A 25,348-nucleotide genomic window follows, 5' to 3' on the forward strand; every position below is an offset into this window, starting at 1 on the left:
GACAGGTTTGACTGGCACAGGAAAGCATGTCCCATTAAATTAGCAAATCCTATCGTGGAATTAAAGTTGTTGAGGTTAGACTGGTCAAGGTTTTCCATACCTGGCACTAGCTAGCCTACCCAAGTTCATTTCCCACTGCCCTCCACCCGTATCCTCTAATCAGGCCGTCTCCTGAAGAGACTTTCTGATGTCACAGCCGTGTAGACTGTTTGCTCATAAGAGTTACTCTCATCTGCTGCACTGGACTTTCCTCGAACTCATTTCGATTGAAAGTCTTCCCATCCTTCAAGATTCAGGCCTACTTCAGCACCTGTCATAGAGCGCTCCCTGGCTGCTCCAAGCCCACCTGGACCACCTTCCTAAGTCCTATAACGTTAGCACGTCAGCCAGTAGAGCTCATACACTGTTTTGAAATGTTTGACGATTTCTCATGCATCTTGCTTCCCAAGGACAGCATTAGGTCTTATATTTCTTCTATATACTGCATAGTTCTCAGGTGGTCAAATATTAAAATCAATTCCTTAAAAATTAAGATCAGCCTCCCCTCCAGGGAGGGGTCACCCAGTCCCCAGGCACTATGGGAGAATAGACAAGCTAAAAGCCAGGTTTTAATTCAAATTATCTCACTTGATACACAGAGAACATATACAAGAAGTGTGGCACATTTTTAAATGACAGAAATTCAAAATGACAACTTAAGAGAGTCTGTGGCATGAAGTTCAGGTTGTGTTATTGCAAACTTAGAGTAAGATTAAGGAACAATTCATTCATTCATAATTGAATCATGGGAACCTTAGGAATTTCTAGGTGACACACATATCTTAAGAGACCCAAAGAAGTTAATTTGCCCAAGACTACCCAATTAGTAATCAGTAGAAATAATAATAGGTAGCACCAAAGTCTCCTAATCTATAATACAGGGCTCTTTCCCTAGGAATATGAAATTTGCATATTTTAAAAAGGAGATTTACCGCACTAGCACAAAATAGGTTTCAGGGTGAAAGCTTAAAGGAAGTAAGCAAATACATTATTTTAAAGTACTTAAACATTCTTTTGCTTGCAACACATTAATATGGTAATTAGAGATAATTTATTTCTATTTCCCGAAAAAGTAAAGGATGTCTATTTGGTAAATCCTTTGTTGTTACTAGTTAAATTATGTCAAAGATTTCAAAATAAGAAAATAAAATCTTTTTTTCCTGCCATTTTCTTTCTTTTGAAAGAAAAAAATTCCCTTTTTAAAAAATTTTTCACAAATTCAATCTGATTGTTACTTTCAACTAATTCAAATTAGGGTACTTTTTAGTGTATCCTAAAAGTATAGTAATTCTAGCAAATCTATATTCCAAAAGGTAATGCAGATTTATAGATCATGCCTATAACATAAAATAGCACTGGAGGTAAAAAGTATTTTGCTATGTTAACAATGAAATCAGATGAACTACCCAGTAATCCCACTGATAACAATAAATGAAAAAGGCCCCCCCAAAGAGTAAAAGAACTGAGTATGTGGTGGCAGCTAAAAGCAACAGATAGAGTCTGCTGCTGCATTTATTTGAGACCTTTGATCTCATCCAAGGAAATGGGCAGCCAGCAGCATCTTAAGCTCTGTAAATGCCCCACTAATGCACTTGAATATGAGGAAAAATTCCATTTAACACTTAAGCTTAAATGGGAATTTTCACAGGCTGTGTATTATAAAGTAATCAGTGATGAGTGAAGACGTGCTTAGTAATTACCTGTCAAAGGAAGATAAAGTTATCTTTAAGCTATGACACTGCACCAATATAAGAATCCAGCTAATATGATGAACATATTTTATGTTGTTTATAGCTTGCCATTTAATTCAATCCAACACATGTTTATGTACTAGATGCCAGGGATTCAGTGGTGAACAGACATATAGTTCCTGCCATCATGGAATCAGAATCCAGTGGGACAGACAGGAAAAATGGTGACTTAGAAGCCTCACCAATGCATTTTTCATATCATTCTCTCCTGTTCTAGCACTTTTGAGGTATCAGCTCATGAAATTTCTACAATAAAGCTCAACACAGAAAGGAATGAATAACTGATTCTTTACTTTTCAAAGTGACAAATGTAAGGTAAGACCTTGTAACAGTGCAATGGAGTGAGGACTGAAACCTAAGAAAATCACATTCCTGTCCAGGTAGGGTTCCCCAGCACCTAGCCTGAGTCTCCTTGCCTGTCACCCACCTGGCTCCTCCACAAGGACGAGGAGGCCTATGAAACCACGAGGGCAAGGACTGAGTCTGTCTACCTCATTTTTGTATTCCCGGAGCTTATCGTAGTTTCTGGCATATAGAAGAGGCTTAATAAATATTTGCTCCATGACGAGATGAGGGAGTTCAGGTGTCCTGGTGGGAATTGTACATTTAGTATCAAAACAAGGTCCATTGCAACAAAAAGAATAAAATATCTAGGAATAAACCTACCTAAGGAGACAAAAGACCTGTATGCAGAAAATTATAAGACACTGATGAAAGAAATTAAAGATGATACAAATAGATGGAGAGATATACCATGTTCTTGGATTGGAAGAATCAACATTGTGAAAATGACTCTACTACCCAAAGCAATCTACAGATTCAATGCAATCCCTATCAAACTACCACTGGCATTTTTCACAGAACTAGAACAAAAAATTTCACAATTTGTATGGAAACACAAAAGACCCCGAATAGCGAAAGCAATCTTGAGAACGAAAAATGGAGCTGGAGGAATCAGGCTCCCTGACTTCAGACTATACTACAAAGCTACAGTAATCAAGACAGTATGGTACTGGCACAAAAACAGAAATATAGCTCAATGGAACAGGATAGAAAGCCCAGAGATAAACCCACGCACATATGGTCACCTTATCTTTGATAAAGGAGGCAAGAATATACAGTGGAGAAAAGACAGCCTCTTCAGTAAGTGGTGCTGGGAAAACTGGACAGGTACATCTAAAAGTATGAGATCAGAACACTCCCTAACACCATACACAAAAATAAGCTCAAAATGGATTAAAGATCTAAATGTAAGGCCAGAAACTATCAAACTCTTAGAGGAAAACATAGGCAGAACAGTCTGTGACATAAATCACCGCAAGATCCTTTTTGACCCACCTCCTAGAGAAATGGAAATAAAAACAAAAATAAACAAATGGGACCTAATGAAACTTCAGAGCTTTTGCACAGCAAAGGAAACCATAAGCAAGACCAAAAGACAACCCTCAGAATGGGAGAAAATATTTGCAAATGAAGCAACTGACAAAGAATTAATCTCCAAAATTTACAAGCAGCTCATGCAGCTCAATAACAAAAAAACAAACAACCCAATCCAAAAATGGCCAGAAGACCTAAATAGATATTTCTCCAAAGAACATATACAGATTGTCAACAGAACTACCATACGACCCAGCAATCCCACTACTGGGCATATACCCTGAGAAAATCATAATTCAAAAATAGTCATGTACCAAAATGTTCACTGCAGCTCTATTTACAATAGCCAGGAGATGGAAGCAACCTAAGTGTCCATCATCGGATGAATGGATAAAGAAGATGTGGCACATATATACAATGGAATATTACTCAGCCATAAAAAGAAACGGAATTGAGTTATTTGTAGTGAGGTGGATGGACCTAGAGTGTGTCATACAGAGTGAAGTAAGTCAGAAAGAGAAAAACAAATACCGTATGCTAACACATATATATGGAATCTAAGGGGGAAAAAAAAGGTCATGAAGCACCTAGGGGTAAGATGGGAATAAAGACACAGACCTACTAGAGAATGGACTTGAGGATATGGGGAGGGGGAAGGGTAAGCTGTGACAAAGTGAGAGAGTGGCATGGACATATATACACTACCAAACGTAAAATAGATAGCTAATGGGAAGCAGCTGCATGGCACAGGGAGATCAGCTCCGTGCTTTGTTACCACCTAGAGGGGTGGGATAGGGAGGGTGGGAGGGAGGGAGACGCAAGAGGGAAGAGATATGGGAACATATGTATATGTATAACTGATTCACTTTGTTATAAAGCAGAAACTAACACACCATTGTAAAGCAATTATACTCCAATAAAGATGTTAAAAAAAAAAACAAGGTCCACCCACTGCTATTGGCTGACATGGTGTTCCCTTGTTTTTCATCAGGTCACAAGCACAGCATTCAGAGGTTCTGCAAACCAGACCACACCACAGGGCAGGTCTAGAACACCAAACTCTGTAAGCCGTGGTTGGAGTTGTGTGTTCCTTTGGCACTGAGCTGTTTGCTAAAGACGATTAATGTGGAAAAAACCGTGATACCCGAGGGAGGTCTTACGTCGTTCACAGCCTGCAGCTCTCAGCCAGGTACAGGTAACCCCTGATGGTGAGAAAGTTCACTTCGAGCATTTCACTTTTACGAAAGACCTACATTGGTACGTGTTTTTTTTTTTTGGCTAACTGGAAGAAATCCCAAGAGAATTTTCGCTTTTACAAAAAAGGCGAAAAGTGAACAAAGCGCTCAGCGTTTGTTTTTGCAGCAAGCTGTTAGAGAGGCAGCGCAAACCTGAGCAGCAGGGGTGACCCCCCATCAAGCTCCTCAGGACCCACACAGCATCTCAGCATCAGGGCGCCATCACTTTGAAAGGAGTCTGTGAGGTATTGTGCTTTATCTCAATTTATCTTGTGCATCTATTAGCAAGATGTATCCTAAGGTAATTGCTTATTCGCTTTATACCATTTTGGCCTACGAAAGGTTCCATGGGAAGGCTCTACTTCCAGACAGTGAGGGAAACCTGTATCAGGTTTTCAGCAACAAGTTAAACAACCGTTGAACTCCATTTGCTTTTTGTACTTGACTGGACAAGAGGCGGAGGGTTGCTTGTTTTCTACAGTGGGAGAAGAGACCTCAGGGTGACCTCTGGCCCAGGTCAGGGTTTTTACAAAATAACCAGTGAAAGTGGCCTGTGATTAGGTGCAGACGCTTCCCTGGAGAGGACAGCAGCATTCCTTAGTTAGCGATGCACCTATCTCTAACTTAAGGGTTTCTTTGATTTACAGATGCCTGGGGAAATAACCAGAGAAGATAACCACAGAACCACCCTTCCCAGAAAGCCCAGTTCCTAGGTCTGCCCTCTAGTTTGGCCTGCAAAATGTCACATGCACAGCATCACATGGCTGTACCTACTCTCCGAATCTCTGGGGAGTATTTATAGTTGAACATCAGAGCACTCACCTTCTTCAACTGAAGACTGGGAGAAAATGTCTTTTGTTATTATTGTTGCCATAAGAAAATCTTCCTTAATCAGATTTTTAGCTTATCATTTCTTAGGAGCAACTGAAGACATTAACACTCTGGAAGGGCTTGTCATTGAAAGGGGCTCCTAGGCAACCTGAGCTAGACGTGGGTGAAGTCTCTCCACCTCCCACCTCCCTGCTTTGTGGGCACCTCATCCCATTATGTTCTGTGTCCTCGTGCTGACTCTTTATTACACAGCCCCCCAGTCACTACCATCACATTTCAGGAAGTAAAGTGAGAAAAGTATAGATTTGGGGTTTGACTTTATTTATTTTGTTTTGTTTATCACTTACAGGCCATGAACTCTTGGGCAAGTTAACTTTTCAGAGGCTCAGTTTCCTTCTCTGTAAATGGAGGTAACAGCTGTGAACATTCAGAGAAAATACACATAAAGCTTGTAGCCCACGGACTGATTCTCAGTAGGAATTCACCCAAAGTTCCCATCACCTTTCCTCACCTGAGGTCTGGGTCTGTCCTCACCCAGGAATACCCTAGGGTCTTGACTCACCCTTCTGTAATTCTCACCAAAATTCACTAGTCCTGGTATCACCATTTCAGGACTTCACTAAAGGGCTGACTTGCTGATCTCTGTCAAGCTAATTCCAATGGAAGCTTTGATGGCCGAGATCATTTCAGTGTGCTCTTCCCAGTAAAAGAGGGTTCCAGAAAACGCAGGGCCTTAATGTGAAAGGACACCCTCTTACACTGGGTAAGTCAGGGCAGAGATATTTTTGAATGACATTTATTTAGAGCTCCTCAAATAAAAAAGCTTTCTTTCCTTTGTAAGAGATCAGGTATTTAAAAAAGAAAAATCTCTCTGGATTTCTTCTTACCTAATACTTATGGGAAAATCAGGAACCATGGACTACCTAAATCATGGATTTTACAAATTTTGATGTGCTTGAGTTTGAAAAGCATACAGAATCTCAGGGGTTTTCCTGAGATTCTGATTCAATAGGTCTCTGAAGAGGCCCTCACACTGGAAAATAGTGGACTATACCTGCAGAGTTTATCCACTCCACAAACCGAAATGACAGACAAGCCGGCTTACTTCAGTCAGGTTACGAGCGAATCTGAACAGGCAGCAGGTGCTGACTAGCAAGACTAAAGTCTGCCAATTCCAAATATCTATTACTTGACAATATTCAACCTGCTCACCATCATTGCTTTTCCAAGTGCTGACAAGGAGAAGGTGCCCATCAGTTGAATATTAAATGTGCATGATATATTTTTATTTAAAAAGCAAGATAAAACAAAATAACCACAACACAGCAGAGTGGGTAGTTTGAGGTATAATCTAGGGACAAGTTAATATCGATTTTAATAGAGCAAGTGAATATATATATATATATATATATGTTATTTGATTTAAATTTTACTACAAACTTCTGACTTATCCTAGAGCCTGGATACCTCTGATGGTAACCCATCTTGAACATGTTCCATTTACCAGAAAACAGGCCCTTCCTGATGTCGTGTGATCCTAGTGAGGGGAGAGACTCCCTCAGTGATGTCCTGACTCGTTTACTGTGAGTGCTTCTTTAACATACACCAGAGGATGTTAGCACTGACCCAAACAAGGGCACAGAGCCCGGAGAAGGAAGGCCACTGAATTGGGCTCAATTCAGTGGCTCCCCTTCTCACAGGTCTCAGACTCTGTCACATCTCCCTGCCTCTAAAGTCAGAAGTTATGAGCTACTCCAGGAAGATTCCGAACCACGCACTCTGACTGACTTGCTAGACTGCATACTACAGAAGTTTCCAGTAGAAAGTGGCCGGGAGAAAGCCTCATCCTTACACAGACCAGCACAGGGCCCTTGGCAGCCATGCGGGTTGAAGGAGGCTGTCTCAGGGAAAATCTGCATCTCATACGTGTGCTATTTGTTTGTGTTATTTGTCCAAATATGAACAATGAAAAAAATACTGTCAGCAATCCAAACTTTTCTCTCCATGATATCAAACGCCCTGAATCATATTTTCGCTAAAAGAATCATCTCATGGTCAACAGAATTCAAAAGAAATATTGCGAGTTTTCACGGATGACTCTGGCATTTTTCTAGGCAGAAAAATAAAGGCATCAAGTGTAGTTCAGACAAGTTATGACTAACCTAGGAATCTTAGTGGAAATCTGATCTAAAACAATGGAACTGGCTACTTAAAAAATAGTAAGGTGGCTCCTGGTTAGTCAACACCAACCCAGAACCCAATTCACATCCTTTTAAATCAGAGAAGCTAAAATAAGCCTAAAATAGAGCAGAAATAAATTAGGAGAGGGGGTAAATTATATAGCCTCCCTCAGAAAGCCCGCACCTGCAGCAGTGTGCCCAGTGGCTGGTGCATCAGGAGGCAGAGTAAAATGGTTACAAGCGTGTGGACACTCGGGCTCAAGTCCCTCCTCTGCCTCATGCCCGTCAAGAGTCTTTGGGCAAAATCCGTAGCCTGCCTGTCAGAGCCTCCGTTGCCCCTCCCATGAAGTGGGATAATAACATACCCACCTTACTCAGTGAGAGAATGTAGCTCAAGCCCTAACACATGGCAGGTGCTGCAGATGTGGCTGCTATTTTAGGATCGAGAAAGAGAACTGTGTTCTAATACAGGCAGTAGAAAAAGCAAAGTGTGCAGGAATAACTTAGTATCCTGAAGATGCAGCAGGGGTTTGATTCCAAATCTCCTTTGTGGGGAAGAGAAAGTAAGGTCTTTATTTCAATGACTATCTGTGAAGCAGTTAAATGTTCATCAAGCATAACCATTTGCTTCACTGTGCAAACTGCTTCAATCCAAAAAGCCAGAAAAGATGTCCCGAGGAAGCAGGTCCTCTTATGTTTAAAGTGAGGTTTCTGCGTTACCAGGCCTTTCACGTAATACATGCCCTGGGAGAAAGGTAAGGACAAGTTGCAGTGTTAGGGTTAGGAGCACAGGCTGTGGGGTCAGACAGCTGGACATCCGTACCCTCCAAGACCAATGAGATCTTGAGCTGGTCATTCACTTTTCTCATCTGTACAATAGGGAGGATGATATCCACGGTGCTTATCTGATCTCAAAAAATAAGATGTGAATTTGGTTCTTTGGTGTTGATCAACCAGGAGCCACCCTCTTCTTACTCGTTTTTTTTTTTTCAGTAATCAGTTCCAATGCACTGATGTCATAGGGAGGCTCTAAGGATTAAATAAGACCATGTGTGCAATGGTCTTAGCCCAGTACCTGGCACACAGGAGTCAGTACATAGTTCCTAAAATGATCCTGATGTCATCAGCCCCCTGCCCGTCTGAGGAGCCTGAGGTTAAGCAGCTAGTTAATGGCAGAGAGGGACCCAGACCTCTGGGACCCTCCTGTACCAACGTACAGGTTTCTTGGAGATTCGGCGAAACTTTGGCCTGACAGGTAGGATGACTTGTTAGAGGTCGCAAAGCATGTGAGGAATGCAGCAGGGCACAGTATCTGGCCCTTTCGCTCAGCAGTTATTAATCCAGAGGCTGCATGTACAAACTTGCTCCAGTGCTGCAAAGAACCAGCTCATCAAACCATGAAGGAAATCCAACCACTCGGGGACAAAGAAGAGGCTTTGGACTTCTTGTGACATTCCCCGGTAATCATGCCTCTTGGTCAGACCTGTGATAGGAGCTGCTGACGTCTGCACTGTTTTACTGTTTCCTTTGCAATTACTTTGGAATGAAAAACAAACTCAGAATTTGAATTCTAGGATGTTTTTCCTGGTAATGAATTCCCTTGCTTTCTACTAAGTCTGAAAAGTTGGCTTCAGCCAAGTTGGCTGTGGGCTCTCCATCACCTCCTCTCCACTGAGACTTGTACTCAGTGGAGAGTACAAGTACTTGTATTTTGTACCAGAGTCTTTGCATGGACTGTGCTAAGCAAGGAGTTCAGTGCTGACCGGGAGGGGCAAGAGGTGGAGGAAAGCACGCATATAAAACCCACAGGTGGCAACAGCTGTGCTAAGGCTGACGGAGCTGCTCTTTGAGTGAGTTCAGGACAGAGAAGGTGCCGTCGTCAAGGGAAGGGTGTGGCTTTAATAAACGAACTGCCTCTTATGCAGCCCTCTTCCACTGCTCACCGACAGCTGAGCCAGTGGGGATGAATTCTTGCTTTCAAGTATTTGGCAACTTTCTGAGCATTGTGGAAAGAGCAAGGGAGTGTGAAGTATGGAGGATTTCAGAACAGGCTAACCGTAAATCCCTGGGACCCTCTCCACAGTGACAGAGGTGGGATTTAAAGCGGCAGCAGATACACCGCAAAGCTGTCCTCCTCTCAGCCTCAGGATCACAGGAAAGATGCTGTGTTTCTATACATATGGACATTAACCCACTAATTAGAGTCCTATCCAGGCTGAAGAATTTTGCTAATCTGCATACTTTGACTTTTTGCCATGTGCATTCTTGTTGGGTTCCCATTTCTCCAGAATCTGCACATTATCAACCGGTTTCTCCAGGTACTTAGGAGAGCTCTCTGTGCACTTTAAATATGAATTATAAAGAACCTGAGCTTTGAACCTGCAGGCAGCAGACTGCGCTTATAGGATTGGCAGGCAGAAAATACAGAACTTTGCACTTAAATTTTAACTCTGCATTTAAATTGCAGAGTGCTGATTGTTGGAATAATTAGGTGCTGTGAATAAAGTGTTTTGAACTTACCTGCATCCCGGTCCCGGATACAGTAGTCTGGAGAATTCTCAAAATACACAAGGTCATTTTTCGTCGGCTTTTTAAACCTCTTGTTAGCCACAGTGAAACCAGTGCCATCCTGGTTCATGACAACTTGGATGGCTCCGTTATACTTCCTCCAGAGATAATCGCCCGTTTTTCTGAAGTCGGCCATGGCCAGCCAGCAGGTCCTCAAGGTACATGAGCCGCTCACGCCGTGACACTTGCACTCCTGTTTCAAGAACCGCTTTACAGCCTGTGGGAGAAGGCGGGCAAGTTCAGTGGAGGCGGACTCCAGCACGTACATGTGAAGGATATGAAAAAGAATGTATATATATATAACTGAATCACTTTGCTGCACAGTAGAAATTAACACAACATTGCAAATCAACTATACTTCAATCAAATAAATTTTTTTAAAAAGGGAAAAAAAAGAAGTGACCAAAGACCCAGGATCCTGGGGCTCAGGACTGGGAGATGTTGGGGTCATTTGCTGGTCTCTTCAGCCATACCACACTGCAGCAGGTGGCGGGGGACAGCGCCTGACTGCGAATGAGCTTCCCTTGGGGGATAACAAAAGCCCCACTAATTTGAATTTACTGGGGTATGGGGCCGGCTTGAAGAATGAGGGAATGAATTAGAGTATTTTCTAAAAAATATATAGCTTTACTATCAATATATTGGAAATGTATACTATTACTCAAATTAACAAAGTAATCGCTAAGCCCGTTTTCTTTCAACAAAACAATAATAGTGATTGTTCCTATTTCTGAGGTGCTTTCCATGTTCTGGGCATTGTAATAATGCTTTCTGAACTCTATCCTGATGACCCTGTTCTCAACAATCCTGTGCTACAGTATTTATTTTGCAGTGATTGAGGAGCAAGACTTACAGAGGTTAAACACTTGTCCAAGGTGACACAGCTGGTACAGGACAGAGTCAGGGTACACTGGAAAGGCAGTTGGTGACCCTCAGGGTGACATTAAATTTGGGAGATTGTCACTCAACTTCGCCCAAGTTATTCAGCTTAGCAGGCAGGGCTGGGCGCGCTCTGTTGTTTCGTAGAGAGGAAGCAGAGGCAAGTGGGATGATGAGGGGCTCCCTCATCAGATACCAAAAGCACAGTGACACTCAGAAAGGCAGTGGGAGAGACGGGCCTTGGAGAGCTCAAGTCTGAGCCTTTGATTCTCAGCTCAGTCATGGAGCAGAGGAGGAGAAACCTGCCTTTTGAGGGTCCCCATCCTCTCCATTTGCATGTCCAAGACAGAGGGTATCTAGGGTGGGGGGGCATAGGCAGAAGGGGAATGAAACCCCTTGATGACATTATTCAAGGTGGCACTGGGAGCCAAATTCTTAGGGTAACGCATTGAGAGACCTGTTTCTAAGAACTTGGAGGTGACAGTTGGAACCTTGCTCAGCCCCACTCCCTGAGGTTCTGGTATAATTGGTCTAGGGATGGGGTACGGGCGGGTTGGCTCCAGAATGCAGCCCAGGTGGAGCTCCCTGCAGCACCCTAGCTCACCCTCCACCCCACTCCACAGAAACCAATGTTCCAGGCTGCCTCTCCCTCCCCGGAGTCTCGCCTCAGGTAACTCTGCCCTGGTGTTTCCTCTTCCACAGACTCAGTTTCTGAACAAGGCTATAGTATCAATGGGACTACGTGTGCAGAAATGTTCATCACTCCAGAAGCTCAGGCCCACAGAAGCATTCTAGAAGGAGCCAAGACAGCATGGTGTCTCCACAGTTGAGCATTCACTCATCCCCTTCCCAGCTCGGGCCTTGGCACCACAGGTTTCCCACTTTGCCCCCCACGGAGGACTGTGCCCTGTTACATTTGAAATCTGTCCTCTTCAGGATGAGCCAGCTTTGGAGTGAAGGACAGAGAAGGAAGCAGGAGAAACGGCATTAGTTTGGGCTCCCAGGTCCCAGGGATCTGGGCATCTTTAAAGGATTTCTTAGAATGAACTCCTTTTCTGGAACTACACTCCCCGTATGGCCCCCACCCTGCCCCCCTATCTTTATATTCCAGGTGTTTGGTATGAGGCTCACCGGGTGACTTGGACAGCAGGCCTCTGCCAGAGAAAAACCCCTAGGAGGGCCGTCTTGGCTCCCCCAGTCTGCCCCATTTGGGTCACCTGTCCGGGAGCCCTCTATCCTAAGATCTCAATGGAGCCACGCAGAACTCACTCCATGCCAAGTGCTTGGGAATTGACTATGAATGCTCATTCTTCAAAGCTTATTCCTTTAAAAGCTGGGTTATTTACTCATAAGTAATACTCCTAGATTTAAAAATAACAGGAAATATTACTTCCCTTTCTTTGTAATACTAGATTTCCAGGTTGCAAAGTTCGAACTTGGTAACTGAAGGGTTTGCATATTAATTTAAAATATGCAAATGGAAGGGCTTGCATATTAATTATTTGATTAACTGAAGGGTTTGCATATTAATTTAAAATATGCAAATGGAAGGGCTTGCATATTAATTATTTGATTAACTGAAGGGTTTGCATATTAATTTAAAATACACCTTGTGAGCCCTTATAAATACGCACAGCTGTGGCAGTCGTACACCCTGTTGATCATCATCGTCATTCACTGTTGAGTGGCAGCAGCCACTTCCCTCTTCCTTGCTAACTTCTGTTCAGGTGTTGGGCAGCCACGTGCTTCAGAAGTGGCCCGGCTTCTCTCTGACCCGGAGCAGCCCAAATCAATAATACTAATTGCCACTGATTTTTTTCGGCAGAGGGCACGTGATGATTCAATTTGGGCCAATATGTTGTTAGGAATAGTCTGTTGGGGGGCTTGTAAGAAAGGTCTCTTCGCTCTTTAGAAGGGGAGAAAGTCCTCTTCTCTGTCTCTGGACGCCGCTTTCTGCAGCAGCCTCCTTGGGACATGAGGCAGCCAGTGCAGGACGAGCAACAAGCTGCAGACGGCAGTCTGGAAGGATAGGAAGAACTGGGTTCTGGAGGGTGTTGCTGAACTGCCTGAATGAACCCGCTGTGGCCCTGCCCTGCCTCCAGACTTCTCGGTATTCCAAGATATTAAGTTTTCCTCATTATTTAGTGTCCCCGGGGTCTGTTACTTATAAGCGAAAGTATTTCCACTGGAACCATGGTCAGTTCTTTTTTTGTTTTTTTATAACATCTTTATTGGAGTATAATTGCTTTACAATGGTGTGTTAGTTTCTGCTTTATAACAAAGTGAATCAGCTATATGTATACATATATCCCCATATCCCCTCCCTCTTGCGTCTCCCTCCCACCCTCCCTCTCCCACCCCTCTAGGTGGTCACAAAACACTGAACTGATCTCCCTGTGCCAAACAGCTACTTCCCACTAGCTATCTATTTTACATCTGGCAGTGTATATATGTCCCTGCCACTCTCTCACGTCGTCCCAGCTTACCCTTCCCCCTTCCCGTGTCCTCAAGTCCATTCTCTACGTCTGCGTCTTTATTCCTGTCCTGCCCCTAGGTTCTTCAGAACCATTTTGTTTGTTTGTTTTAGATTCCCTATATATGTGTTAGCATACGGTATTTGTTTTTCTCTTTCTGACTTACTTCACTCTGTACGACAGACTCTAGGTCAGTTCTTGATTGTGGATTAATCACGGGCTTGACAATTAACCAAGGGGGAAAGTGAGACACCTTCTCTGGTACTGGGTTTGCTTGCATCTCCAGGCCCCATTCCTAACACACAGTCCAAGAAGTGCTCAGTCACAGCTGGGTGCTACCTCCACCTCTTCTATGTCCCAGGTTTGCAGACTTGAAATTCAAACCCTTAACCTTGAAGAGGGCAATACCCCACTCCATCAGCGAGGCAGAGGGAAGGGACCTAAGGCTAGGCGGCCTGACTTAGACAGTAGTTGAGGTAAGAGTAAGAAATGGGATGGAGAAGCTCACGATAAGTTTGCCTAGTCTGGAAGATTTCCAATATTCAAATGTTGTAAGAACATTATAATAATACGCACCACACAGTGAGTACTGCACTGTGTGCCAGGCTCCGCCCATTATCTTACTTAATTACCATGATTAGGCAAAGCGGATTAGTTTTCCCACGAAACCCGGGATCAGTGAGGAAAGTAAAATTCCCCAGAGTCACCCAGCTAGACAGAGGCAGACTAGGATGTGAATCAGATATGTCTCACTCCCAGATCCATGCTCTTTCTAAAAACACATTTAAAATCTTCATATAAATTGCACTGTGTTTTTCTCAACTTTTGAATTGTGTATACTCTGCTTCCCTCTATCCTTTTGAATAAATCAAGAATTAAATGAATAATATTAGAGACCTATTATGGGGCAGAAAAGAAGTAGAGAGAGATATGGGGAGGAATTACATTGCATCTTCCAAACTAATTGTCATCGAAAATCTATGAAACAGGCCATTCACAGGAGAAATACAAAGTACCAACAAAGAGACAAAAAGATGTTCAACTTCACTAGTAATCAGAGAAATGCAAACTGAAGCAATGTAACACCTTTTTTTTCTTTGCCTAGCAGGTTAGCAAATAGTAAAAAGATTGATAATTTGATAATATTTGGTGTTGGTAAGAGTATGGAAAGGAGATGCTATAACAAACTGTTGGTGAGAATGTACGGTATCCTCTGACCTTGCAATTACACTCTGGAAATATCTGCACAAGTTTTGAAGGATGCATACCCACGTGGATATTCACTGCAGCATAATTAGCAAGAGCAAAATATTAGGAAAAAACCAAATGACATCAACAGGACAAGGGTTAAGCAAATTATGGTATGTGCTTAATAAAGGAATACGATGTGGTCTTTGATTAATGATGTAGATCATTCTTACAATATAAAAGGGGGTCAGATGAAAAGCAAAATGCAGAACAGTATACGTGGTATGATCCACTTTTTTGGGGTTTTTTTTTGCGGTACGCGGGCCTCTCCCGTTGCGGAGCACAGGCTCTGGACGCGCAGGCTCAGCGGCCATGGCTCACGGGCCCAGCCGCTCCGCGGCATGTGGGATCTTCCCGGACTGGGGCACGAACCCGCGTCCCCTGCATCGGCAGGCGGACTCTCAACCACTGCGCCACCAGGGAAGCCCTGATCCACTTTTTAAAGGCCTGCGTATGTGTGCATACACAGAGAAGAAGGAAGGGAAAGAATGTTCATTTATAATCTGGCTGCCGTTTGAGAGGCTGCTTGATCTGGAAAGAGTTAAAAAAACAAACAAAAAAAAACCCCCAGGAATTTGGGGATTGTTCTCTGGCACCTAGAGAGAGCAGAGCAGTGGTTCTCCTCTTGGATACACATTAAAATCACCTGGGGACCCTTTCGGTCACAGAGACCCTGGCCTCTCCCGGAGCCGAATATACCAGAACCTGCCCTGGGGGTGGGGCCCAGCCTTGATGGTACTTCCGGTCTCAGGTGCTTCTAATACGCAGCCAGGCTGAGAATCAAGTCCACACCTGGGAAAGCAGCGGAGGAGGAAAGGAGCCCGCGCACCACGGCCAGAGTCCGGGGCCCACGGAGGGCCGGAGCAGGTGAGAAATTCTCGTGGAGGGGTCGGTCTTAGGACTTAGGTCCTAGGAACTGGGATATCTCATGACTGAATTAGAAGTTGTGTCCTACCCTGTATCTTCAAAATGTTCTGACCTCTAGGGAAAATTTCCCACAAGCAGCAGTTTGCGCTAGTGCTGCTTTGGAGGGTACGAAAGATGGCGACCAGTGGAGTAAAAGCCAAGCGCTCTCAGAGAGACAGGTTGCAGTGGAGGGTCCTGCCCGGAGGGACGCTCCCCCGGGGTCTCGGGAGGCGCTGGCTGAGGGAATGGTGGGCTTCTCCCGCAGGCCGCTGAAGGAGCGGCTGCAGACCTTTTATTTGCACCTTAAAGGAAATGAGCGAACGAAGGGGTCGGGGAGGAGGGGGTGGGGGCGCTGGTACCTGGAGACATACATCCCAGGCGCTGCCAGTCTGGGGCTTTTTTGTGTTTGTTTTTAATTATTACTTTCAAATTTTAAAATTAAAGAACTGTTGCGCATGATTTGAAAAAATCAAATAGTCCAGAAAAGACAGTGAAAAGCAATAGCCCTGTGCTGTACCCTCTCCTCTTATCTCTCCTCCCGGTCTGCACGGCACAACCCCAGAGCGGTCACTTTTAATGCATTCTGCCCTTATGGTGGCTCCCCAAATGTCTATACGACCAGTTCTGTGCTAGCTGACCGCCAGCTTTGTGAGAAATAGAAAGACATCCCATCCTCCAGATACTATACGGACATCCACCAGAAAATTCTCTTCATAACTAAACAAATCTACAGTGACAGTGCAGTGAATGGAGCCCTCTGGAGAGGGGCGCCACGCACGGTTGGCGCAGCTGAGTCCGGCAGCTCTGCCAGTCACTCTGTTTACGTATGGGTCAACATTAGATAGTTCCTGATAGACTTCTTCTTGTGGGGGGTGAGAACTTAATTCACACCTAATTTCCCTCACCCAGCTCCCAACATGGTTCTGTAACGGTTGGTTCTGATGAGCTCTCCGACTTCAAGGAGCACCCTTACCCCTCTTCTAGTTCCAAAAGTTACTGGTGCTTTTTCTTAGGAGATGAGGATATTTGTAGCCCTTCCTTCCTCCTCCCCTTCTTCCCAGTCTCTGTCATCAGGGCCTGTCCTTTTCTTTCTTTTTTTTAGGATTACTAATAGACTTTGCTGTTTTTACTTTTGTTTTGAAATGATTTCAAACTTACAGAAATGTTGCAAGAATAGTACAATGAACTCTTCACTCAGATTTGCCAATTACTAAATATTTTGTCCTATTTGGTTTGTCATTTTCCACACACACACACACACACACACATACACACACATACACATGCACAGAGAGAAAATAGTCTAGATACATAAATTTCTTATGTTTGAGAGTAAATTGTAGACATGGCATCTCTTAACCCTGAAATACCACAATACTATTATCAAAATCAGGAAATTTAACATCTTTGGTACAATACTATAATCTACATACCTTCTTCAAATTTTGCCAGTTGTCCCAATAATGTCTGCTCCCTCCACCCCCTCCGCAGCTCGCTTCTCCCTCCCCCCCCCCCCCCCCCCCCCCCGCAGCTCGCTCCTCCTCATTCTCATCCTTCCTCTCCTCCTCCTTCTTCTAAGAGCTATGTTGCATTTAGTTATCATGTCTCTTATAGTCTGGAACAGCTCCTCAGCCTTTCTTTGTCTTTCATGACATTGATTTTATTCATTCATTCATTCATTTATTAAGTACGAGGCTTGTCCTTTTGTGGTGACAAAGACGAGAGCATTAAAGTTCTGTAACAATAGTTAAGGCTCTCATGGTATGTCTAGATGTTGAATCTAAAAACTCAGAACAGTAAAGATGGATGTCAAACAGTTAACTGCATAACCAAGGACTGCATTTTATAATCTCTGATCCAATAGCATTGCCTCTGTGCTGAAGAAGAATGTTGCTGGAGTGAAGTTTGGCTTTTTCTCACTTTACTTGCTACCAAGTGTGTTTACTGTAACCTAATGTCTTCCACTCTCAGGCTCATTCCACCTGTTCCATTACTTCCCCTCGTTTCCTGCGGGTTCCATGGTCCTGCATCTTCTTAAGTCCCATCTGGACACAGCTGGGATCATGCCCTCCTAGGTGGACACTCTGCTCTGCCAGATGCCATGTTTTCTCTTTTTTTGGTTCATTCCTTCTCTTTGCTGCAGCCCCTTCTTGAGTAACTCCTTCAAGGCACATGGGCGATGCATTTTCTGAATGTTGTGTGTTAAGATGTCTTTATTCAGCCTTCACACTTGGCTAATAGTTTGGCTGGTTATAAAATTCTGGGTTGAAAATAATTTTCCCTCAAAACTGAAGTTATTGCTCCACAGGCTTTGGCCTCTAGTGTTACAGATGGGAAGTCTGATGTCTGGCTGATTCTCTGGCAACTGATTATTGTTTTCATTTCACTTTCCCACCCCCACCCCCCACATGGAAGGTTCTAGAAACCTTCCCTTATCCTTGGTGTTCTGAAATATCACAATGATATATTTAGGATTTTTAAAAAATGAGTCCTGCTCAGCCCTCAGTGGGCCCTTTCGATCTAGAAACTTCAGCACTGAGAATATTCTCTTAATATTCCACCCCCCCCACACACACTTTTAGTCTCTTTACAACATTCTAATTAGTCAAGTTGCTGAACCTTCTGACTCAATCCTCCATGTCTCATATTTTCTCTTTTATAGTTTTAATACTTTCTTCCTGGCTTCTTGAGGAATAAATTCCATTAGACTAACACTCTTGGCTCTCTCCATCCCCTTACTCATTTCTCCCAGGGTAGGACAACTGACTTATCCAACTGGTGAGTTTAGAAGAAGGAGCAGGGCTTGTGCGCCTGGGTTCCTTCTCTTTGGGCATCTGCCAGCCTGTGGAGCAGATAAGTTATGATCAGCTCCTGCCCTTCAGCAAGGGGCTCCCTGCAGGGCCCCGGTGTGCAGCCTGGGATGGGGTAAGTCTGCCCAGCTCCCGGTGGAGTTGAAGCTTCAAAACTGCACCCTCCAGTGCAGCCTTCTTTTCAGTCCTGCAACAGATGCTGTTACTCCTTCTGTCTACCTCCCTTGTTCATTTTTTAGTTGGTTTCAAACTCAAGTGGGAAAGAGAGGTGATGTTTATGGTTCTCCATGTGTCCTTTGGGCTTTTTGTTTTACTTTCTGGGAGATTTCTTTGGCTTTCTCTTCCAAGTTCTCTCTTGTTCTCTAATTGTCACTTTTTCAAAGCATCCATTCTTGTTGTTCATGGATGTTAATATCTGCTTGGATCTTCTTGGCTTTTAAAAATTTTCTTCTCACCCCTGCCTGACTTACTGCTTTTTTGTTTGTTTGCTTTCTTTTATGCTTCTGAATTTAATCGAATATATGGTAATTCTTGGACAGTCTCTTCATATTTAAGAGTGAAGTCATAACAAAGTATTTAGGTGCTCTGGTTATATGGTGGGGCTTGTGGACCAGAGGTTTGCTTTCTAGTGAGTAGGTAGGACACTGGCTGTTCTGGAGGCTCTAACTGCAGAAAGCCTAGAAGGTTCGACACTAGACTTCCAGGAGTTCTGCTTGGGGGTGAAGGGGAGGGGATGGGGTTCTTTATGCCACCAATGGGTTTTTCAGTTAATCCCAATTTTCAGCCCTGTGCTTCTCTCCAGTGCTCATTTGTATCTGAAATTTTCTCCGGGTATCTTAGTTTCCACATTCCTCATCTGCTTTTGTTTTCCCCCGCGCCTCATCTGCTTTTATTCTTCTAGGCTGAGGCTTCTCCATCCTGCTTTATGTTACGATTTCTTCATTCCCTTTCCACTTTCCAGAAATTTGTTGAGTTCTCTCATTTCTTTGACTATTCTCTTTATTGTTGATTTAAGCCACTTTTATTCCATTACTATAATTTTAATGAGGTCTGAGGGAGGAAGGAAGAGGTGAAATTGTATATGTTCTGTCCACAGCCTTGAGTCCGATTGCACTTTGAAATGTTCTGGAAGGAGACAAGGATTGTGAGGGGAGGAAATGTTCTTATTTTATGAGACACACTTCTGCACTGCTCAGTTTGTTACTTTTGTTTGTGTGAGTATTGTTTTTATAACAGAAAGAACTCGAAGAAGAATCGATTACAGTGACTTGCTGTCTGTCTCCAGTGTGTGATGCTGAAAGCTTCTTCCAGAAACAGGCCTCAGCCCATGACACATTTAGGTCCCGTTTCCCACTTTGTCTCGAATCTTTTCTAAAGGGTCTCTGGTACCACTTCCTTCTTTGATTCTTGATGCAGACTGCTGTCAAGTTTTCATTTTCAACCTACTTCTTAGGCCCCTCTTTGTAAATTCTCACAGCCCTCCTGGCTTTTTATATCCCCCAGGCGCCCAGCACAATTCCTCATCAACCACTTCCCCTCACTATTTGCTTAATCCCACCAGTGTGTACTCTGTGGCATCTCATCACTAAACCTTTGCTCATTTGACATGACTACTTTTATTTTTTTATTTTTTAAATTATTTATTTTTGGCGGTGTTGGGTCTTTGTTGCTGCGCACAGGCTTTCTCTAGTTGTGGCGAGAGAGAGCTACTCTTCCTTGCAGTGTATGTGGGCTTCTCATTGCAGTGGCTTCTCTTGCGGAGCACGGGCTCTAGAGTGTAGGCTCAGTAGTTGTGGCGCACGGGCTTAGTTGCTCCGTGGCATGTTGGATCTTCCCAGACCAGGGGTTGAACCCGGGTTCCCTGCATTGGCAGACGGATTCTTAACCACTGTGCCACCAGGGAAGTCCACTACTTTTAAAAAGATGAATAAATGTGACTGCTAAGGACAGGAGTACTCTTTTGGCATTTAGCCTCATAGAAACCATTTTTAGTTTAATATATAACTTTTCTCAATAAAAAATCTTCAGTAAGCTCATCGTTCTGTCAGTGCTAAAATCTTAGTAGATTTTTGATGGCCCTTAAATCTTTGATTTTGAGCACTTTAAGCCTTCAGTTCTGCAGAGGCTATTTTCTACTCTTAGAATTTAAGAAACTTATAAATATTAATATTCTATACCACAGAAACAAAAGTCTGACTGTTTTTAAAAAAGGGGGTGCATGGAATAAGGAAATACATGCATTGTGCAAGCTAGAACAATTCTATTTTATATTTATCCCAACTAAAGCTCAGAGCATAATAACAGGGCATAGCATTCATTAGGATCTTACCATATGTTAAGCCATGCTGAGCACTTGATTTAAGCACTTTTATTTAATCCACACAAGCATATAAGGCATGTACTATTTTCATCCCCGTTTTACAGATGAGGATATTGAGATACCTAGACCCTGAGGACGTTGCCCTAAGTCTCACAGGCAATGTAGCTGAGGCAGGATGTACCCCAAGCCTGTCTGACACCAGGTTGACACCTTAAATCACTCTGCCAGCCTTTCTCATGAACTCCTGGGGGGTTCATGGTCTCTGGTTTCAGTGGATGGGTCCTACAAAAGTTTTTATATTTAGTGTTTGCACATCAAATTAGTCCACAAAGAATTATTTTGACAGTTTTAATAAGACAAACTTCTCCCAAGGAGAGTGAAATTTTAGTCTCTTAACTCAGGCTTTTTGGAGACGGAGCCCAAGCAATGCCAGGGTGTCTTTATAAGACTTCTTTGCAGATCATGAGAATTTTTTTGGTAGGTACCTGCATTTTGCTAAGTTTATGACCCCTGTGTCCTGCTATACTGATTCTCTCCCTATCAGAAAAAGGGCAATCCACCTTATACCATGTGAAATCTATGCAAACTTAACTACTGACCTTGCTTTAGAAATCCTGCTTAGAATTTATTTTAGGTCTTTATATGCTATGTTTCAACTAAAGTATTTAGTTTAACTTGAGCATTTGAAGAAGTGTTAGTACTTCACTTTTTAGTTGGGTGTATGCCGCAAAGCAACTACCATATTTCTGGTCCTACATCCGTTTTCCTGAGGGAAACACACATTAAACACATATTATTTAATTTTCAGATGCTGGCTTAAAGCCAAGTACATTTATTAACAATTAAATCCCTTGGACAGGTCCACATCTCTAATAAGAGTTACTGAAAACCAGACCAACATATCTTTCAAACATACATGCTCTGGAACTAGGAAAATAAGGAATATTTATTAGCAAACTGTGCAGTTGATTTGCTTATGCAATCATTTATTAACTTAAATAAGACATTGTGATTTCTTGAGCACTGTTATTGTTTAAAAACAGTGACTGTGGGTGGGCTTAGCTAGGAAATATAAGGTGTGGAACTTACTTGTGGAATTCAAGAACATTACTGTTGACTAACCATATATATAATAATTTTTATTGACTAATGAGGCCAGTCTAAAAAAACATTTTCTATGAATAATAGAACTTTACCTGGAACTGTAACAATTTTGTTAACAGTTTTCTCTGCTTTGGGACTTTAATTCTGGTTAGTTTTTGATTCATACATGGTAAAAGATTGACAGTATCAGAAACATTCTATCTTTGGGTCCAACAAGAGAGAGGTGAGGCTGGCAGAACTGATCTAATTTTTCAGAATGCGTTTAATTTTATGAACAGAGAAGGCCAGTCAGAACATAAATCTGTACTAAGTGAAAGTTGTGCTTCGAAAAGATGCTCAACATTATTGAAAGGAAGATGAGGATATACAGGAGGTTAAAGCAGTCTGGCTCTGTAATTCAGTTCAGTTTTATCACTTTCTTTTCTGTTGATATTCCTTACTTTTCGAGAGTGATTTCTTTTTCATCACACCCAGTTCTCTTGGTTCAGACCCATTATGTATTATTTATCTTAAGTGGCATCATAGGATCTATTCTTGGAAGTCTTTATTAGGCCCAAGATTTACTTGCCTGTAAGGCTATGCTTACATCTTGTACAATATCCATTTGTGTTGACTTCGGAGGTATTTCCTGTGGTCAGAACTTGGAAGTATCTGCTTTGTGCTGGCGCCTCAGTGGGCCGAGCTCAGGGGCAGGCCCGGCGCTCCACAGCACTGACCTTGAGGGGTGCTGGATTGGGCAGAGCACAGAACTAGAAACTCTGGATCCTTTGCCCTCCTAACTTCTCACATATAAAATACAGGATGGGCTTCCCTGGTGGCGCAGTGGTTGAGAGTCCACCTGCCGATGCAGGGGACACGGGTTCGTGCCCCGGTCTGGGAAGATCCCACATGCCATGGAGCGGCTGGGCCCGTGAGCCGTGGCCGCTGAGCCTGCGCGTCCGGAGCCTGTGCTCCGCAGCGGGAGAGGCCACAACAGTGAGAGGCCCGCGTACCGCGCAAAAAAAAAAAAAAAAAAAAAAAAAAAAACAGGATATCTAAATATATATAAATGTAAAATACAGGAGGCTAAGTTAAGTTTGAATTTCAGCTAGGAAATAAATTCAACTTGTTTCCTGATTCCGGCCACCCTATTATATAGACTTTAGTCTCTTCATATGGAAAATATGGATAGTAATGATACCTACCTCCTAGGCTTGCTTAAAACCTGGTGCTTATGTGTATATATTTTATTTTCTGTAGCAATCCTTGTTAGGTAACTTGTCCAAGGTCATGCTCAAGTATTAGAACCAGTGTCCAGAGCCCGAGCCTCCATGTTGCCTCAGTCAACATGATGTCAATAGCTAAGAACCCCTAATGAGCCAATAACAATGTAAACACTATGTTAAAAATATAAATAGCAACACAGTTGCCATATGCTAATTTTTTATTACTATCCATCAGGAAGCTTACTGTCTGTATCAGTCCTTATATGTATAGGTAAGGCTGAAAATAAAATTCAGGGGGGTAGAAATTTCTCATAAGTTTCCTAGTGAGTCTATTTTTTAAAGTCATTCATTCAAACCTATTACAGAAGATTTGAACTTTGAAATCTGTCATTCTTTTAAAGTGGACTCTAGAGAAATTAACAGTACATAAAACTGGAACTTAAGTATTTAACATCTCCTGCATTGTTCAATACCTTCCCATTGCTTCACAGCAGCACCCAAATATCTCAGCATGGCATTTGAGGCTCTCCAGATCTGGCCAAGACTCAAATTTGCAGCCTCAGCTCCTATTAATTCTCAGTCATGAGCTCTACCCTAGTACCCTTGTCATTCTTCAACTTTGATGTTCTTTCTACTCTCATATCTTACTTTGTCTGGAGTCCCTTCATCCTGGAAAGCATTTTCCCTATCTCAGCCATAGGAAACCTTTATCTCCAGCTTCAACACCCAGCTCTTTTATGACACAACCTTTCTCTCCTCAACTAACTGGCCCTTTGGGTGATTTTTCTATTATACCATCTAGCATAGAGCTTGCCTTGCAATTGTATTTCACTTGTCTCCCTGATTAAAATTTAGTTTCTTGGGCTTCCCTGGGGGCGCAGTGGTTGAGAGTCCGCCTGCCGACGCAGGGGACACGGGTTCGTGCCCCGGTCCCGGAAGATCCCACGTGCCGTGGAGCGGCTAGGCCCGTGAGCCATGGCCGCTGAGCCTGCGCATCCGGAGCCTGTGCTCCGCAGCGGGAGAGGCCACAACAGTGAGAGACCCGCGTACCGCAAAAAAAAAAAAAAAAAAAACGAAAAAAACAAAAAGTTTCTTGTGGTCAGGATTTTGTCTTATTCTTTTCTACATATGACAGTACCAGAAACAGTGCTTTTCCCAAATTTAGTCCAGTAGCACATAGGAACAGTGCTCTAGAACTTGCAGTGCCTTGAGTTGAAATTTTGGAAATCCACCACATAAGCTTTGGGCATGTTCATGGTGACTAGAAGTTACGTTTTTGGTATTTAAACAAGGTTTTCCCTTTTATTAAGAAATAATACATATTCAGTTTAGGAAACTTGTAAAATTAAAGACACACACAAAGAGGAAAAAAGTGTCCCCAGTAAGCTACCTTCCAAGGACTGCTTGCTGCTGCTGCTGTTTTTGTTTGTTTTTTTCAGTACAGAAATGCTGTGTGTTTATCTTTCTCAGAAATTCTCAACAGAGACAACATGTAAAGGTAGATAAGGACAAAAAGATGAAAGCAATGGGTTTGAGCCCCCAAGCCCAGCACTTCACGACTGTATGACCCTATGCGTTAGTCACTTGATCCCTCTGAGGCCCAGTTTCGTCATCTGAAAAATAGAAATACTAATACTGTTTTTTATTCCAATAGGGGTTTTTTAGAAGATCAAATTACAAAGGATTTTGATGGTCTTTTGTACATTAGCTAATGCCGTATGCCTATTTTTTCTTAGTATGTTAGACTGTACCGAAGATGAGTCTGTGGGTATGTGGAGAGATCAGATTGAATCCTAAGTACTAGTTCAAACTGGATTTGTGCCTGATTCTGTACCCTGAGTTACAGATAACCTTCACGTCACTAAAGGGGGAAGGGGGGACTAGCTTTTACTGGGCACCTACTACTTGCCAGGTTCTGTGCTATTCACTTTACCCTTGTCTTTCCATAGCACTACGTAACCCCCTTTACATCTGAAAGAGCCTGAATTCAGCGATCTAAGCCACTGGTATTGCAGGGTTAAAACGAAGGTAGGTCTCGCTTCACATCCCTTGTTCCATCTTCACTATGGTAAGAAATACTTTTGGGAAAAGTATTTTTATGGAATTCCTCTTATTCTTATTATGGAAATGTCTTGATTGAAGGGCAGTATTTGATTGGGTACATGGAATATTTTGAGATAGATTCTCTTAGGAAAGGTAAAAGAAGTTGTGATCATTTCATGTAGAAAGAGTGGACTAATTTAAAGCTGTTTTCAAGATCCTGAAAGGAAGCAAATGGTGACTATCAACCAAGTAACTTTCACCTGAAATTTACCTTAACCTACCTTAAAATATAATTTAGAAGTTTTCATAACATGGCTTCTTTAGATCTAAAAAGAACTGCTAAGAGAAGCTATGGGCTGTCTTTTTCGATAAAATGTT

The 25,348-nt window shown here is 42.8% G+C and overlaps 1 protein-coding gene and 1 long non-coding RNA gene across 3 annotated transcripts in view; one reads left to right on the forward strand and one right to left on the reverse strand.

The window, feature by feature from the left end:
- Positions 1-4,263, forward strand: part of LOC141279566 (uncharacterized) — a 39,822-nt gene extending 35,559 nt beyond the window's left edge. Inside the window, exon 4 of the long non-coding RNA XR_012334046.1 lies at positions 4,159-4,263. This is a non-coding gene — a long non-coding RNA (uncharacterized lncRNA). The remainder of the gene's footprint in view (positions 1-4,158) is intronic.
- The window catches only part of WNT2 (Wnt family member 2), a 49,960-nt gene that overhangs the window by 12,720 nt on the left and 11,892 nt on the right, over positions 1-25,348 (reverse strand). The window contains exons 4-5 of one of the 2 annotated variants that reach the window (XM_073809866.1): positions 9,934-10,198; positions 5,517-5,650 (exon numbers count right to left, since the gene is read on the reverse strand). In XM_073809866.1, coding sequence (XP_073665967.1) covers positions 5,619-5,650; positions 9,934-10,198 — 297 coding nt within the window. In that variant the 3' untranslated portion in view covers positions 5,517-5,618. Of the gene's footprint in view, positions 1-5,516; positions 5,651-9,933; positions 10,199-25,348 lie in introns of those variants that run through there. The other variant, XM_033863177.2, reaches the window with a different exon arrangement.

Source organism: Tursiops truncatus, chromosome 9, assembly GCF_011762595.2.
Source record: "Tursiops truncatus isolate mTurTru1 chromosome 9, mTurTru1.mat.Y, whole genome shotgun sequence".
NCBI lineage: Eukaryota > Metazoa > Chordata > Mammalia > Artiodactyla > Delphinidae > Tursiops > Tursiops truncatus.